Here is a 16,412-nt window from a genome sequence, read left to right as displayed (position 1 = left end):
ACCGCTTATCACAACGATAGGGGCAGCACATGACGGCCAGGATCTGGCCGGGACGGTAAGTTGAAGTTAGTTCTAGTTCTCTAGGTCGCAGCGCGTTTCGAATATTGACATATGCCAACTCGTCTCAAGGGCTTCTCGATAAAATGATAAGGAATGACAGCAACTAGAAAAGGAAGGGAGATAGCCTCCTCCTCCTAGCGCTAGATCGGTCGGTGACAGTGTCAGTATTCTCTACTAATCATTTGTTTTGAACTAAAAAATAGGCTACTCTATCTTCTTCATAAAAAAGGCCACCCCGAACTTACCCCGAACTTTGCCCGACCTTGTATTATAGTATTGTACACGATCCACAAGGGCCCACACCACAGGGGCCTGACACAAAAAGTTTTCGACCCCAGTATCCTTGGTAATATGATTTATTATATAACTTATCTATCATTTATTAATTAGGTGTATGAAAGAAAACTGATATGATATGATACGTTATTTAAGCAGGTTCACACACGATGGGCGATTCGTCGCTGAAAGAAGTTGGTGTCGGGGGAATCGTCAATCTGAACGTCGGCGGTACGATCTACACGACGACGATATCGACGCTTACCGCGTTTCCCGATTCGATGCTCGGCGCCATGTTCAAAGGCGACATACCGACTACGCTGGACGCGCGCGGCAACTATTTCATCGATCGCGACGGTCGACTGTTCCGTTACGTGTTAAACTACCTGCGAACGTTCAAACTGAACGTGCCGGACGATTTCGGCGAACTCGATCAGCTGCTCGACGAGGCCGATTTCTATCAGATACCGCCGTTGATCGACGCCGTCGAAGTTTTGGACCGCGCGAAGAAAGTTCGACGCCGCGATAAGACGGCGGGCGTATTCATCGAGGTTAAAGATCACATCGAATGCTACAAGGGATGGCATATAAATACTAGTCTAACGGGTCCGTTGTTCATGTTGATGGATCTGCCGCCGTTCGTCGAGGAGTTGCCGAAGTTGCGTTTCTATCGCACGTGGCGCGAGGGTAACGTCGAGGAGGTGTTCATGGAGAAGGGCTCGAAAACGCGACTCGAGTGGGCGATCGCGTTGAAGAAAAGCGGCTGGGACTTGATCTGCTCGACGTCGACGTCTACGGCCGTCGCGAAACCGACGACGAACGTTGCAAACGTTACGCAACAATTCACGACGATCGATAAATGGTTTTTGCCGCTGCCGGCGAAAGAAAATACGGAGCTTACGCCGAAAAAATGACCGTCGCTTCGTACGACACCGGTTAAACCTGCTCAGAATGGTTATTTATCTGTCCCTTTATAGCATGAAAATGTCCCTAGACCTTATATATAGTGACCAAGATCTGCAATAGCAGGGGCGGATCCAGTGAGGAGGGGTTCTGAGGGTTCTGGAATACCGTCGTGATTAGTCTGTGCCCGTCATGGATTTTGACATAGAAAGTGCCCTCTCCCATAATAGTGAGTGCCCTTATGAAATTTGGAACCCCCTCCAGATAGAATCCTGGATCCTCTCCTGAATAGTGACCATCATTAATCATATATTAAAATGAGTGGCCTTGAAGTGACTTGTTTATCATAAGCATTTGAGCTACCCGCTGTCGAATTACTTATATTCTGATTTGATAATCCTAACGAAGCCATTATTGTATTCATTGAGCTACGTCTACACTAGCTCATTGAACCCGGGTTCTTCGCAGCGAGTAGCGTCTACATTTAACTCCACCTCGGTAATTCAAGTTCAAGGTCAAATGTGGAGCTCAGATGCTCCACGTTGAACGAGGGTTTACACTAGAAAAATGCAGAGTCAGATACGAACGCAGATCTAATGCGGAGTGTACCCTTCTTTTTCAAGAAGGGTGTCTAGAAGGCGGGTTTTATGATAACTTCTGCTTCGAAACAGTGTTTCTAGTATTGTGTAGATGCAGAACCCGGGTGTAAGAAGCAAGTGTAAACGAGGCTGTAGTTAGTTCTCAAACATGATCTGAGCCTAGTCTTATCTTAACTGTATCATAGTTTTGTAATATATTTGCTCCGCTCTTGTCTACCGGTTTATGTGTTACTTCCATGTGTTAGTTTATTTACTTTAGGGTTTTAAAGTTTAATGGCAGCTTTCATCAAATGTCTCAGAAATGATAAGCATTTTTGTCTCAATTTCATTGATTTATCGATTGTAAAATGTCTATTTGATAAGGTACAGATATCGAACATCGAACAATTAACCTGTCCTATTATGAACTAGTTGCTTTGTTGTTAAGTTTAATCAATTATTCATTAAATGGACCCTTCAGATTGTCTCAGATGCTACACAGAGGCCTTTTTCAAAACCTTACGCATATTTTCAGTTTGGCCTAACTGGCCCCAGTGAAATGGTTTAGCTGGGTAAAATTAATATGGGGCTATTTTGAAGGATCAGAAAAAAGTTTTGCCGGAGCAGTTAGGAAAATATCCACCGGGTTTTGTGGCGATGAAAATGAATTCGCAGTGCCGTGGTGAACTGAAAATCCGGCCTATTTTAAAAAAAGACATCTATTACTGTACTTCTAACGCCGCACACCCTCCATGTCGATTCTCGTTGATAGTTCTAATTGGAGGTCAGGTAGAAATAGAAAATTTGATAAACACCGGTTTACATTAAGCAACTGGGGCCAGTTGCTCAAAGTTGGTTATCTTCAACCAACCTTTGAGCTACTGGCCCCTGGACCATGAACATATTTGTATTATGTTATCAAATCTTAATGGTATTATAATTTGAAATCATGCTTTTAAATACAACTTTATACCACGGAAGTCCCTACTGTTGTGTTTGTCTGAATTTGAAATCCAAGGACTTATAAACAATCTCTAGATGACAGGAAAGGTCGCTGGATGGTACAGTTGGGAACTAGACTAATGTATGGTACTGTACACTCCGCCCGAGTCGCTGATCCGATAAACTCGGCTTTATTTTGAGGTCATTTGCTGATTTTCCATACCTTTTCAACAGCCATAGAGAAAATCAAAATATCTGTAGCTTTACCAGGGCCTCGAAACATATTCTCATTTTCTAAAACCTGTGGGCACCATGGCAAAACGCAACTCCACAAAAAAATAACAATATGAAACCATTTTTAACTTCAAAAATATACTGGATACTTTATTGACTAGGATAACATTACATAATAATACAACAAAAGCTTTCAATCGAATGTAATGCGTGTCTGACTTGACTTTAAATACATCGTTCAATAATTTATCATCATTGCGAAATTATTTCCATCTTCTGTCAACCTAAAACAATATATATATATATATATATATAATCATCTCGTCCTTTCCATACAGTAAATATATTTTACAATAAATATACGAAGACTGGCTCCTAATTTCTAGTAGTGTATATATGTAGTTGATTAATAAAGAAAATTCGGAATACGTTTTTATAAAATGAAGAGAACGCGTCTGCGTCGGACGTAAACTTCGATAATAGTGAAATTAGATTTCGATGAAAAGAACAGAAAAAGGTGTCGCTCTCAGTAAGAATAAAGTAAAGATTTTAAAAACGAAAATTAAAAGAAAAAACAAAAGACCATTTATCAATAGTCATAATCAGATCTTTTGAAAATAAATCCGCGTATGCCTGCCTACACAAATATCTACACCAGACTGTTTACTTTTGTAGTTAATAACTAAATAGCAAATCAATAAATAAATAAATAATTCTATCAAATAATGTGCAACGAAATAATTGGAGCCAACTGTGCAATTTCAAATAACCCGAGTCGTGCGCGCGAGGGGGACACCAAAACCGGTAACTGAATAACACATATCTATGTTCAACCTTCAAAGGGTAAAAATATTTGTAGCATGAACAAGAAGAAGGCTGAAAAGTCCATCATTTACAGCGATTTTTTTTCATTTGGTACAAACAATCATTATGAATACGCGATTAGCTTTCAACCAGTTTCATAGATACAATCCAGCTCCACAGTTGTTAGAAAAGAATTGACTTATGAGTTTAACTCATTGAAAATGAACTGATTTTAACTCATATTTAACTCGCAACTGTGGAACTGGATCCTGTTCAAGAGATACGTATTGCAATAGAGTTCTGGAGTCGAGCAAATCCCTAGGAAACATTTTACACTGTTTCGCATTGTGATAATATAATCTTAGTGAACATTCATTTTACCGTGGTCATACCCCAATGCTATACTTGCTTATAACTCATATATAAAACTATCACACCCACTATGAAACCGGCCGTGTTTGATAAGCCACAGAACTACGTATATCACCATTTTAATCCTGCAAAACGGCAAAACTTTTTGCAGCAAAAGCAATATTCTTATGAATGGATGAACATTTTTTTGGTCAAATGAAACAGCATTAAAATCATGCGATTGATTGATAAATATAGATATATCTACAAGGTTTACATATATATTAATTACAGTGCATTGAATTGAAAGTGCTCTTACACAAGCAAAGAGAAATACAACGTTAACAGAATATAAATTCGACAACTATTTTTTTTTTCACAGTCTCCACGGTATCACACTCAATTATACGAGTAAAACTTCTTTAATCTGCATCGGTTTCATCCGAGCCTTCGTCTCATCTGGATTCAAACTGGAATTTATCGTACGCTGCTCAGAACAGATTTCTGCGTAATTCCTCCACAATTCATACACAAGTTGTGATCACATGAAGGTTGTAGCCATATTAGGCTAAGTTAAGCCGGTTTTAAATTGAATGAGAACTGCTTACATCATGTCTACAGGAGCCTACAACCAATACTCTATACAGTCCACAATTCATACACAAGTTGTGATCACATGAAGGTTGTAGCCATATTAGGCTCAGGCCAATCTTTCACACCAGTGCCAAATGGTCCATGCGTGGTTGACAGGGGCTGAATTCGGCCCAACAAAATGCGTCAGACCAGGCCCGTGCTAAAATTTGTCTAATTATTTGATGCAAATGTTTACTGGTTGTGGAGGTAACTCACCTCGCTTGCCAGAGCATCGTTTCAATAGCACTGCAGTAACGAATATGTGATTTACATGTGAACACGCGTTCTTATCAAACACAGGCCAAATTTGACTCTCGTCAGTTTGACTCAGGCCAAATCATCTCCGTGTGATCGCGGCTATAATTGTATATAGTTTGTATTATTGTATTTAGGCTTGCATTCTAAGGGCTAAACAGTCTCGAACCCGATACACACACAAACAACTTTCCACTTTAATCGCTCTGGCCGTTTTAAGTACTGCACCTCAACTCTTTGATTTATTTAAAGTTCAACGGACAATATCAATAACTGACGAAGACATTCACACAATAAAATTCACACAATAATCAATAATCAATACGTAATTACGAACACAGGTAATCATCGAAGCTCGTATTCATTCATGCACCTTTAGTAAATGCCTGATGGCTTCAAAAAAAAAATGCTCCCATCAGATATCTATCTCCGGGACGACGATACACAAACGTTTATCGCGGAATGATTTTCAATATCAGTAACATCGGAATTCTAGATCGTGAATAGATCTCGGAAACCGGATAATTTTCTAGTCAGCCGCCGAATAAGTTGTAAAACGCTCCATAATTACCATTCAAATGAGCGGAAATTATACATAGACATTTAAGGCGTCCTAGGAATGTGTGAGAAAGTTTGATCGGAACATCTTCCACAGAAGGAATAGTTATTCAACTTACTGATAAGAGTCAGACTTAGTCAAACAGATACATATGACGAGTGCTAATTAACATAAAGCGACCTATAGACTATAAATTATCAATAACAAAAGTGTATTAGAGGTAAAGAGTAAAACCACTTCTTCCGCGTCCAATCTTGACCCGGTTTCACGATTCTGGGTTAAAATATCACCGAGCAAAAACAGTGGAAATATTCTAACCCAGAACCGTGGAAATGGGTGATCAATCAATCGATCGAGCGGTACTAAAGAAATTCAGCTGTTTTCATCACAAAAAATGATTTAGGCAGTAAAAAACACATATCAGATACAGGTTTAAAGTTCTTGTCTAGAATTGAGAATGGTTCTCTTGGTCTATAATTAAATAATTGAGAATGAAGAACTGACTCGCAACTTCAGAACCAGAGATCCTGTGTTATAAATAAAGTCGCTTGTTCATCTACATTTATTCGTGGCAGTGAGTTGTAACCTTCAAACGAATTATCATTAAAGCTAAAATATTCCCCAAATAAGGGCGATTAATAAAGTAATACGTTCAGCGATATGACTTGAAAGCGATGAACGTTTGTTGTTCCCTTTCTTCGTGGAATGAAACTTTTTCATTAAAGTAATAATGGAATACTTAAGTTTAGGTCCTGATACGACAGGTAATGATTAAAGCTGAACCGAAGACACACGTTAAAATACTGACCGATTATCTACGACTACAAAGCTAAAAGTTATCCTTAAGACTGAAAGTTTGAAAAAATTGAATATCTCAACCGAACTTTGCGATCACAACTTATTTCGACATCCGCAGACAGGGACAGATCTAGGGATGAAAATGGGGGGGGGGGGTGTTCAAGTGCTTAATTTGAAAAGAAAAAAAAAGTTGTAATTTGGTTTGTAATAAGCAGCTGCTGCTTATTGCAAACCAAATTTAACCATGTTTAACCGTGCATATTTATTGCGATGTATCTAACTATAGCTTTACCGGTATACCCTGTCTGCATAAGGTGTCGAAATTTCAAAGAGCATGCCCTTCTTAATTCTGTGACATTCATTCATATTCGTATATAATATACATATAATATATTATTCGTGGTGTATAACATTTCTACAATAAACTTTACAAACAAACAGTAACGAGTATTCAAACATGCGTATAACTATAATGTACATACGTATACATGCACATGTCATTGATTGGTACATGTCAATACATGAACCTGTCAGCACATGCGTCGTTATTATTACATGTGTATTGCACAATGTCGTTCTTCATTCCTACACAACTGCCAAACTAAGGATTTTAATTTATTCAACGAGGAACCGGCAATGCTGATGTCTCCAGTTACAGCAAGCAAAGCATAGCTATACCCTTCCCAATCTACATAAACCTATTCTATCATCACTTTTATACGGTAAACATCGCCCTCCTCAGACACGGCTAACTGAAACTTATCACTATCTCGGATAAAAACGAAATCATCTTTGTGACATCCTAACGTATTTCCAATCCTTAACGCCGACTTCGCTGACCTCAGGCTAATCTGCCGCGGTCCCAGTTCGTCCGAGTCAGGCGAGGTTTACTGCAGTTCAGTTAAAATCGATCTCTGAATGATAGTGTAGATTTTAAATTAAAGATAAGCGAACTATGGGTTCACCGTAGACAATATAGCCGATCAGTATATTCAGGTACGGTATCTTAAAATACAACTGGTCTGCAGACGCGTACTGGGAAATCGGCTCTTCGTAACGAACGAAGAATATTCTTTCGTGCGCGCGCTTTCTAGCGAGATCGTTTAATTTACCAGTTCCTCATCGTTTATACGTAATAAGATATCACCAGGGTCGAGTAAAACAAACATCAACTGTATTTACAACTTCACATTCGCTTTATCCTGAAAATAAAAGCAGGTATTTCGGAATCGTTCACAGGTGTAATTCATATATAAATACCGGTATAGTCAATCTCAGTTCAGTCAACATCGGATAAATTGTCACATTAAAATATAAATTTACTAAGAGTAAGTCGTCATTAGTCATTAACATAATGATCATCCCAGCTAAGATGACTCAAATGAGTTTGACTGTAATATGGTTATTAATAAATTTATGTTTTAATATGGTTACAGGTGACCCGGTACAAGCCAACAGACTGTCTGTACTTAAAAATGTTAGTACAGGTTAAATGATCGCGTGTGAATTGCAACTGGTTCCGGTAATGACTCACTTTCCTTTGTTCATGCATTGTTTAATGTCAGGTGAGTGACTCTAATCAGACATGGGCCATTAGCTCGGGCCTGATCCGTGCTAATTTGGCCCCGGCCAAATCGCCTCAGTGTGGTCACGGCTTTTATCTATTATCTATAAAATGATCATAGATTTTTACCTGTTGTTCTGTCATCAAAAAGCGTCTTTGATATTCGTGAACGGCTTCACGGCCAGATCGACGGACAGATGAAAATCGAGACCGTTCAGACGACTCAACGATTTCGCCGCGTCTTCGAAGCCGGTTTTCGCCGTGTAACTCCACGGCTGATAATAATAGTCGACCATCGTCGTGTTACGCAATACCAAACGTAACCACGTACTTAGTTTACGTTCGCTGAAAAATATCACAGCGATATATTTGAAAACATTTCGCAATATATGAAAATATTTCGCGCGGATCGAAAATCTCCCCGAGGCCAGACTACTTACTTTAGTCCAAGACAGACGAAAGCTTTGAATTTGGCGTCTTCGCTTCGTTTCAACGGGTCGTGTGAGGATAGAACCGTATCCAGAGCGCCGAGTAATGTCTACAAAATCATACAATCGTAAGAACGTAGAAATCTATACGTTTCATCCAGGTCTAGTCGGTATTTATCAATTTGATTAACGCAAAATCATAGACTTGGGTAATCATAAGTGGCGTACATGGTCCCCCTTACAGATCAGTAATTCTTGGATATAAGGAGTTTTCAAGGAATTATAAAAGAGAAAATTTCATATTTCAAGGATATGTATCTGCATCACTTATATAACCCAATTACAGTAGACTCTTCAGGTTAATCTCGGTAAACCATTAACTCTGTGGTTTATAAGCAAATATATATTCTTAGTTAGAAACTACTCTTTAGTAGAGCTACTTTGAAATAGTAGTCTTAGTCAGTTGTATACAGGGTGCCTACCTGTTTAGCTGTTATTGCTTTACCGCCGACGATATCCAAATCGAACGACTGCGACAGTTTCCTCGCCGGCGACTCGTTATATTCGCGACCGTGTTTCATCTCGTAGTACTTCATCAATAAATCCCACGCGTGCATCATTTTCTGACTGGCTCGACTCGCCGAACGTGACGGTATACAGCCCCATGGTACCAAACTCGTACTCTGACCAACCTGCGAATAAGACAGCAACAAAATCATAATGGTAACAGGTTGATGGATTCAGGATTCATGCACTGTTGGGCAGGGTAGTGAACGATACACCAGTAAATAATTGAAATGTTTTGATTACTGAAGCAGGGTGGCCACTTTCTAGGTTTGAAATATTACAATTCATTCATTTTTCGATGAAACACGTGCTGAAAAGAAACGCTTGGTACAAAGCATTACAGAAACTCGCTAAGTTTTCCAGGTTTTTCGTAAAATTTGTCAAATTCCCGAGTTTTCCCTGATTTTATTTCTAGATTTTTCCATTTGAGAGATGAAATATATCTCAGTCAGCAGGAGTTAATAATACAGGTGAAATTAGATGCATCAGTAAACAAGGGTAACCAAATCAAAATCGCATCAATTACTGGTAAATCAAGATTTGTGGAGGAGCTGTTTGTAAGAATGACAACAAGATCATATAATGTGACTTATAATTTACACAGCCATGGACAAACAAATAATGAAATGGAAAACTTCCATAACTCGTACTGAACCGGAGGGAAAAAGATGATGTTGCAGCTAACTATGATTACCTCCATTAAGCCATGTTGCATCAAATCGCGTAAAGCCGGCGCTAAATCCCTGCGTACAACTTGAGTCATCTCGTGATTGAATTTCACTGTAGTCGCAGCTGCTGTCGAACCCTAGAATCAAGCGATAGAAAATGTTTCACTTGTAAAAATATTGACTACGAGATTAAAATGCGGAAGCGATTTCATTCTACGCTGTAGGACATGGAAATAAAGATGGCTGCCACGATCTACAACAGTCATGACATGAAATCAAATCCTCCATTGAATTTAGGGAGGTCAAAATGTCGGAAATCATTTCAAAGACATACAGTTCTCAACAACATCGCCCAGCAACAAGACAAATTTGCTAGAAAGGAGAAACTGATTCGGAGATGGACATAAAGTTTTTTTATACAAATGCAGCCATCTTTCTATCAGAATAGATTCGCTGGAGCCCTGAAATTCGTTCAAGCAAGGATGTTCCACTATAGTTCAATTCATAATAGAACTATAGTGGAACATCCTTGCTTGAACGAATTTCAGGGCTCCAGCGAATCTATTCTGATAACGACCGTTTGTCATATTCCAGTACAAAATTAGTTAAACAGGGGATGAATTACATCCGATTAGGGAAGTTACATTTCCCTGATCTGATAAACAAGGTTCCGCTGTACCATTATTCATTTAGGTGAAATGTATTAGATTTCCGTAGATATCAGTAACGTAATTCTCGCTATCAGACGAGGTTGTTCTTTACATTAGTTTACTCTGAAATTCTTTTGAAAACATGTAATGATTTGATGATTTATTTACCTCGACATCCGAATCACTTGTATAATCGCTGTCTTGATAAATACTTTCCTCTTTTTCAGATTTCACAGTTTCGAGCACTTTGTCGATTGCCAGTTCAAGACGTGCCAATAAATCTCTATTCAATTAGAAACAATCAAATGATAGAATGAGGATATATGGGGTACCGTACCAGAGAGGGTATTCTATGGGGTTAGTTAAAATCAAAATCCACAAAAACTATTTGATCTGATGCCAGAGCTCTCACCTGACTTTAAACAAATTCAATAAACATGTATGATTGTTAGTATTAAGGCCATGCTTCTATGCGTATCAGGGCTAAATATTTCACGAGAAATTAAATCACTAATACATCGATTATGATTCATTAAGATGTATTGATGAAATCAAAAGTTAAACCTCGCCCGTTTCATCAGGTTTCATCATGATAATCACCGAGCACAAATCTTGTCGACAATGGGTTAACAAGCGTGGGTTCATCAAGGAACGAACACAGCCTAGCATGTATAAGCCATCACCTACCCGTAATGATTGCCTTTAGTCGTACGTTTCATCAAATTCTTCTGGAAATCTTGTCCAGCGCAGCCGAACTGACTGATGGCGAATATCTGCAGTACAGCGAGGGCTCGCCTTACTATCGACATCGTACGATCACGCACTTTCTGTAATCAAATCAGTCGTACAAATACATGTATAGAATAGAACATATTTGGTTTGAAGGTACCCACATAATTCCGATCATTTGTAACCGATGGAACAATATAAGATAAACTAGATAACAACTTACTAATTTTTCAATATCCACAATATGAACATTGACTATTGATATTATATCGATATATTGGTATTATTACCCCTAGTCTATACACATACATGTAACTGTGTATCAGTCATCTCTCCCTGGTGAGAAGAAACATTTGAGAAAGAAGAGACCAGGCCAACAACCCGATTGCTCTTAACTGGAGGTGGCAAGGAGAGTACTTTAATGGAAATATGGCATCAAGAAGGCTGGCTCCCATTCCACATATCAATACATATAATGTTTAACAGAACTGTAGATGTCTGGATTAGATGAAAATCCAGATTAAGACTAATCCAAATTAGATGGAGTCTTTATCTTTTTCAAGGTGTAAAAAACCCAAGCTCACCAAGTCGAAAACAATGCCTTCTTCAACCTTGTTCGATTATGAATTGTATATACCGGGTATGTACACAAACAAAGATGAAAAGAACAGCTCTCACCTTGTGTTCATCTCTACGTGCAGTAAACCGCGGACCGCGGGAATTGGAGGACGCATCACAACCGCAACCATTATTACCAGCGGACATATTGTTCTAAACAAAGCATGGATGAGAGAGGTACGGGTTTCAAAGCCGGTCGAATATATATATATATATATAAACATACCAGTAGTATATAAACACGAAGCATTAAAGCGAAAGGTCGTTTAAACGAATGTCAAACAGTGTTTAAATACAACAGACTCCGCTCAAAATGAACCTCAATTGAGCAAAAACATTACCGCTAATCAGTTCGAGTACTTAGTAATCTTAGTAAGTCCAATCAGTCAAACTTTGATGTAGCAATAAGGTCAAGTTTCTATTCAAACAAACCATACAGTATTTTAGGCTGGGGCTGCCTCTGGATCTGACCAGATCGGATATTTGTTGCTACCCTTCCCATATCTGACTCAAGTATCACTTGAGAGTAAGACATATTTTCCCATAGCTCAAAAAGATCGACCTCGAGCGGAGTCTACTGCATATTGTTTCTTATTGATCGCGGAATTCGAAAACTTATGGATTTATAGGTAGAAAAACATTCACAACGTATAAAATGATATAATAATATGAGATGTAGACATGAAGAACGAACCCGTTTATGAACCGGACAGTCGCACGTACAGCGGCGCTGAGCTGCTCCCGGAACCGGAACCGTTATTCCGGCTTCACCTAAAAAAAATTTAAAACAAATTCAAAACATTTCCACAATACGAACAACTTTCTAGTAGTTGAGAACGGCATGAAATAAAAGTTCAGGGAATTTATGAAAACATATTATACACGATTTAACAATCTCAACAAATTTCCGCGCCTCTTCCCTGATTTTTAGTAGTTTTAAAGAAAACAATTTCCTGACTTTTCCACCCGGGTAAGAGTGGCGCCACCCGGAATGAATAATCAAATATAAACTCATATAGGATTTATAGTATATATTGCAGTTTTTACCTTGAAGGAAATCTATAAATCTCTCTAAATCAACGATCTGTGTTTTCAGTTGATCGACCAGTTTCTCTTTCACTTTGGCCGGATTCACAATCTACACGTAAACAACAATTCATATCGAGCATATTTCAAAACGTGTTCCTAGTACCGATATACGAATTACAGCAATAGGTACCTGCCCGATGGCATTGTCAACGACTTGTCTCAATTCCTCCGTTGAAAGCCGATCGAAATTATCGAGATCCAAATCTAGTTTATTTTTCAGCTGATCGATGACCACTTTCTGTTTTTCCATAACTTTACAGGTCGGCAACTGATCGAATCCAGTCTGAAATTCAAATAGATAACAAATCACGTTGGAGTGTGCAGCGATAGTAAGCAATAGTAAGACAATTTCCACATGTTGCCTCTCTAAAATCCAGGATCAACTAGGCAGGGTGGCCACTAGTCTAAATATAATTTGCTTTCCCCTGATTTTCCCTGACATGTACATTATCCTCCCTGACTTGAATCTAATCAATTAACCCAATCAAATACGTAGGACATAGAAACTTTGATGATGCACGCTATTTAACTATTCCAACAAATTTCCCTGATTTTAATTTTTTTGCCAAGAAAACAAAGATTTCGAGATTTTCAATATTCACCTCATAAGCGTAGGTCTCCAGATCGGACAGCTGAGCTTTCAACTGCTCGATAAGCTCCAGTTGTTTACGTCTTTGGTCGTTTATCTTAGTCTGATGTTCTAATTCACTCTGTAAGACAAGTTCGTGATGTCATTTAAAATGATAGATAAATTCAGAACAAATAAATGACTCATTCTAAGGGAAAAAAGACTGTTTCAGGGTGATGGATTTATTCCCAATATCATTTAAGATGACATAATTAGGGACATGAAATAATTTTTCAGGGACCATTGGCAGCCCTGAAAAAGTGATCTTAAATCAAGATTTCACACAACCACAATGGCAAATGTCGGAGGCCAGGGGATAGTTCTAGGGTGTAGGCTACAGATTGATAAATACATGAAGCCTAAAACAACACCAGGTGTCTATGTAGAACAGCTTGTATGTATATAATACCAGTAAATATCTGATCAGTAATCCTCGACAAGTAAAGATTCCGAGAACGGAGAAGGGTCAGAAGTTTTGACAAATTATTTTTAGCATTTTTCACATTGATGGTGACAAAACTTGCTGCCAACAATACGAATCTATGCATGAAGTATTATGCTTTTGACTCGCTTGAAATGCTTGAAACTCGTCAAAATTGGAACTAAAATTTGTAGACGAAAACCGATCGAAACCAAGAATATCTGAGACATGCATATCAATAGTTCATGCGGTCGCTTACCAACTAGACTACTACTTATACCTACACCGGAATATGAACACATGCGACTATAATAACTACTAGTACGACGTCACAACAAGCAGAGATTCATCGGATAAAGACTGACCTTAACGAGAGTATTATTGTCAGGGCATTCGGAAGAACCTACCAATGGTTCGAGTAAATTCGCGTCTTGTATGTGACAACCGCGAACGTCAGGAATGCCGCGAAACGCAAATTCCTCTAACTCCTTCAGTAAATCCTGTTCGCCGACGCAAAACAAAAGATTCATTGGTTAAGATACAACTTTATAAGTATTCTCTGGACAAATTTGTCAGGGTCATCATTGAGTAAGGAGTTTTCAAATGATTTTTCGTGATAAGAGAAGATTCAAGGTCCTTGAAAATGATTATTCACTTCAAACTCAAACAATTCAACAAACTAAACCGTCTTAAAATAAAATGTTTTTATTGAAACTGGACCCAAGCACGGTTGTAACTTCAGTCCGTAAGTGGTCTCAAACCAAAGAACTGGTCTTAATTAACTACGATTGGCTATAAAACTTATAGATGGTGTTAGAGTGGTCTTAAATCAAAGCTACGACTGCGGAACAGTCAAGTTGTGACTTATATCCCAAAGTGGTCTTAAATATCAAGACTGGTGTCAAGTTGTTAGATTGGCTATAGAAGTTAGACTGGTCTTAAATTGGAGCTATAACTGCGCAGCAGGCTTAAGGGCCAAGTTGCACAGTCAAGACTTAAGTCCAAAAGTGGTCTTAAATCTTAAGATTGGTCTTTAGTTGTTGTAAGATTGACTATACAATCAAGTTGGTGTAAGACTGGCCTAAGCCATGACTGTGCAGCACGTTTCAGGATATAAAGACAGAAATGATCAATTACTCTTGATAAGATTTGGTCAATTTTGTTGTAATGTTTATATCGAATGCTTACCTCTTTTGATTCGGGATTAGCGTCGATGATCTGTTTCAATCGAAATTGTACCTGAGCGAAATGAGTGGTCAACGCGAGCAGAGACGAGTTCAGTTGTTCTTGTTCCTCCTCTAATTGTCTCAACTGATCGTTATCTTCTTCCGTACGACTGAAATATATATCGATTAAATGTACATCATGTAGTATCTACGAAATTTTTCTGATTACCGGAGTCTTCCAGGTTTTTCAGGACAGCGGTCCCCTTGTAATTAAACTAATGTTATATACGTGGGAGTCATGTCTGCGAAGGAGGAGAATGATGTGAGAATGAATATTCCAATTACACTTATACTTATTCACCTGTTGAAGCTTCTATACATTTATACTTATTCACCTGATGAAGCTTCTATACATTAGTAGCGAAAGCTTGTGCATTAAATAAATATTTAACCTATATAGTACTGGTTGTCTCGTTATTCAGTCAAACATTGTGAAACACCACAAACTCGTCTGGTAATTAATACTCACTGTAATTCGTCGATACTGAGTGATGAAAGTGAGGCAGCACCGAGCGGCGTCCATCTTTCTACCGGATATCTCTCTGTTTCGTTGTCGTAGTCGAATCCATTGCGGCCGACGTCATCGTCATCGGTTACAGCTGTACTGTAACGATCTCTTCGTTCTATATGCGGTTCCATATTAACAGAGACGGATGACAGTTCAAATACGTATCTATCACTGGTCTAATTGTGCGGCTGCGTATCGGCAATAATCTCAAATCAAGTAAAATCGCATTTCAGCGCGACTAGCTAATCGAATACGGCTAAGCTGTTGAACACCAGTTATAGCTTTTAAAGACCCTAAATTAAAACAGAGATAGATAGAAAAATATCTATAAAAAAATAGGTGTTAGCAATCAATACGTCAAAGGGCTTTAAATAGAGTACTAGTGTCAGCCATTGACTAAAAAACCACTGCTATCATTAATGACAGACTAATCCACATAGGCCTACAGTCCGATTAATAATACACTGGTAATCAGCTATATCTCTATATTCACCATAGGTTTCGTTTTTCTCAATTTCCAGGCCGGGGTAGTTCTTGTCTTGGCCAGTTCAGCAGTAATAGTTGAGTGGATATCTGGAGACCGGCCTGCCTGGTGTCTTTAATCGGTAGTTGACCGCGTCCTTTCACAATTTCGTATAGCAGAGGCTGAAATTTAGTGACATACTGTTGATCACTGTTGATCTGGTTCAGTACTACTACAGCTTCCTGCATCCGGGTATGCAATAGGAACCGGACCGGAATGGGCAACGGACTTAAAACACAGATTGCTCCGAGTTTATCATGAAGTTTATTCGTCATAAAACCATAAAGTTCTTCTATGATAAAAAATAAATGTTTAGAATGAGACAAATCAAGAAATAATAACGAGAACGTGATGATAAAGACATTAGAAAATGGGATAATAACAACGCAAAGAATTAATC

The 16,412-nt window shown here is 38.6% G+C and overlaps 2 protein-coding genes across 2 annotated transcripts; one reads left to right on the top strand and one right to left on the bottom strand.

The window, feature by feature from the left end:
• The first annotated feature begins 91 nt into the window (after positions 1-91).
• On the top strand, positions 92-2,788 carry LOC141912731 (BTB/POZ domain-containing protein KCTD4-like). Its single transcript, XM_074804094.1, has 2 exons — positions 92-220; positions 496-2,788. Exon 2 carries the CDS (start codon positions 507-509, stop codon positions 1,248-1,250), a length of 744 nt encoding a protein of 247 aa, XP_074660195.1. The 5' UTR covers positions 92-220; positions 496-506; the 3' UTR covers positions 1,251-2,788.
• A 351-nt stretch (positions 2,789-3,139) lies between these two features.
• Positions 3,140-16,174, bottom strand: LOC141912777 (RUN domain-containing protein 1-like). The gene is made up of 16 exons (XM_074804171.1): positions 15,983-16,174; positions 15,451-15,782; positions 14,944-15,091; positions 14,163-14,255; positions 13,309-13,416; positions 12,837-12,989; positions 12,665-12,755; positions 12,312-12,388; positions 11,678-11,770; positions 10,958-11,097; positions 10,439-10,553; positions 9,647-9,757; positions 8,868-9,077; positions 8,398-8,495; positions 8,087-8,302; positions 3,140-7,595 (listed from the first exon to the last, which is right to left on the bottom strand). Exons 2-15 carry the CDS (start codon positions 15,618-15,620, stop codon positions 8,101-8,103), a joined length of 1,809 nt encoding a protein of 602 aa, XP_074660272.1. The 5' UTR covers positions 15,621-15,782; positions 15,983-16,174; the 3' UTR covers positions 3,140-7,595; positions 8,087-8,100.
• Between the last annotated feature and the right edge of the window lie 238 nt (positions 16,175-16,412).

Source organism: Tubulanus polymorphus, chromosome 11 (genome assembly GCF_964204645.1).
Source record: "Tubulanus polymorphus chromosome 11, tnTubPoly1.2, whole genome shotgun sequence".
NCBI lineage: Eukaryota > Metazoa > Nemertea > Palaeonemertea > Tubulaniformes > Tubulanidae > Tubulanus > Tubulanus polymorphus.
Note: the sequence above shows the minus strand (reverse complement) of the source record. Positions and strands in the feature narration are given on the sequence as shown.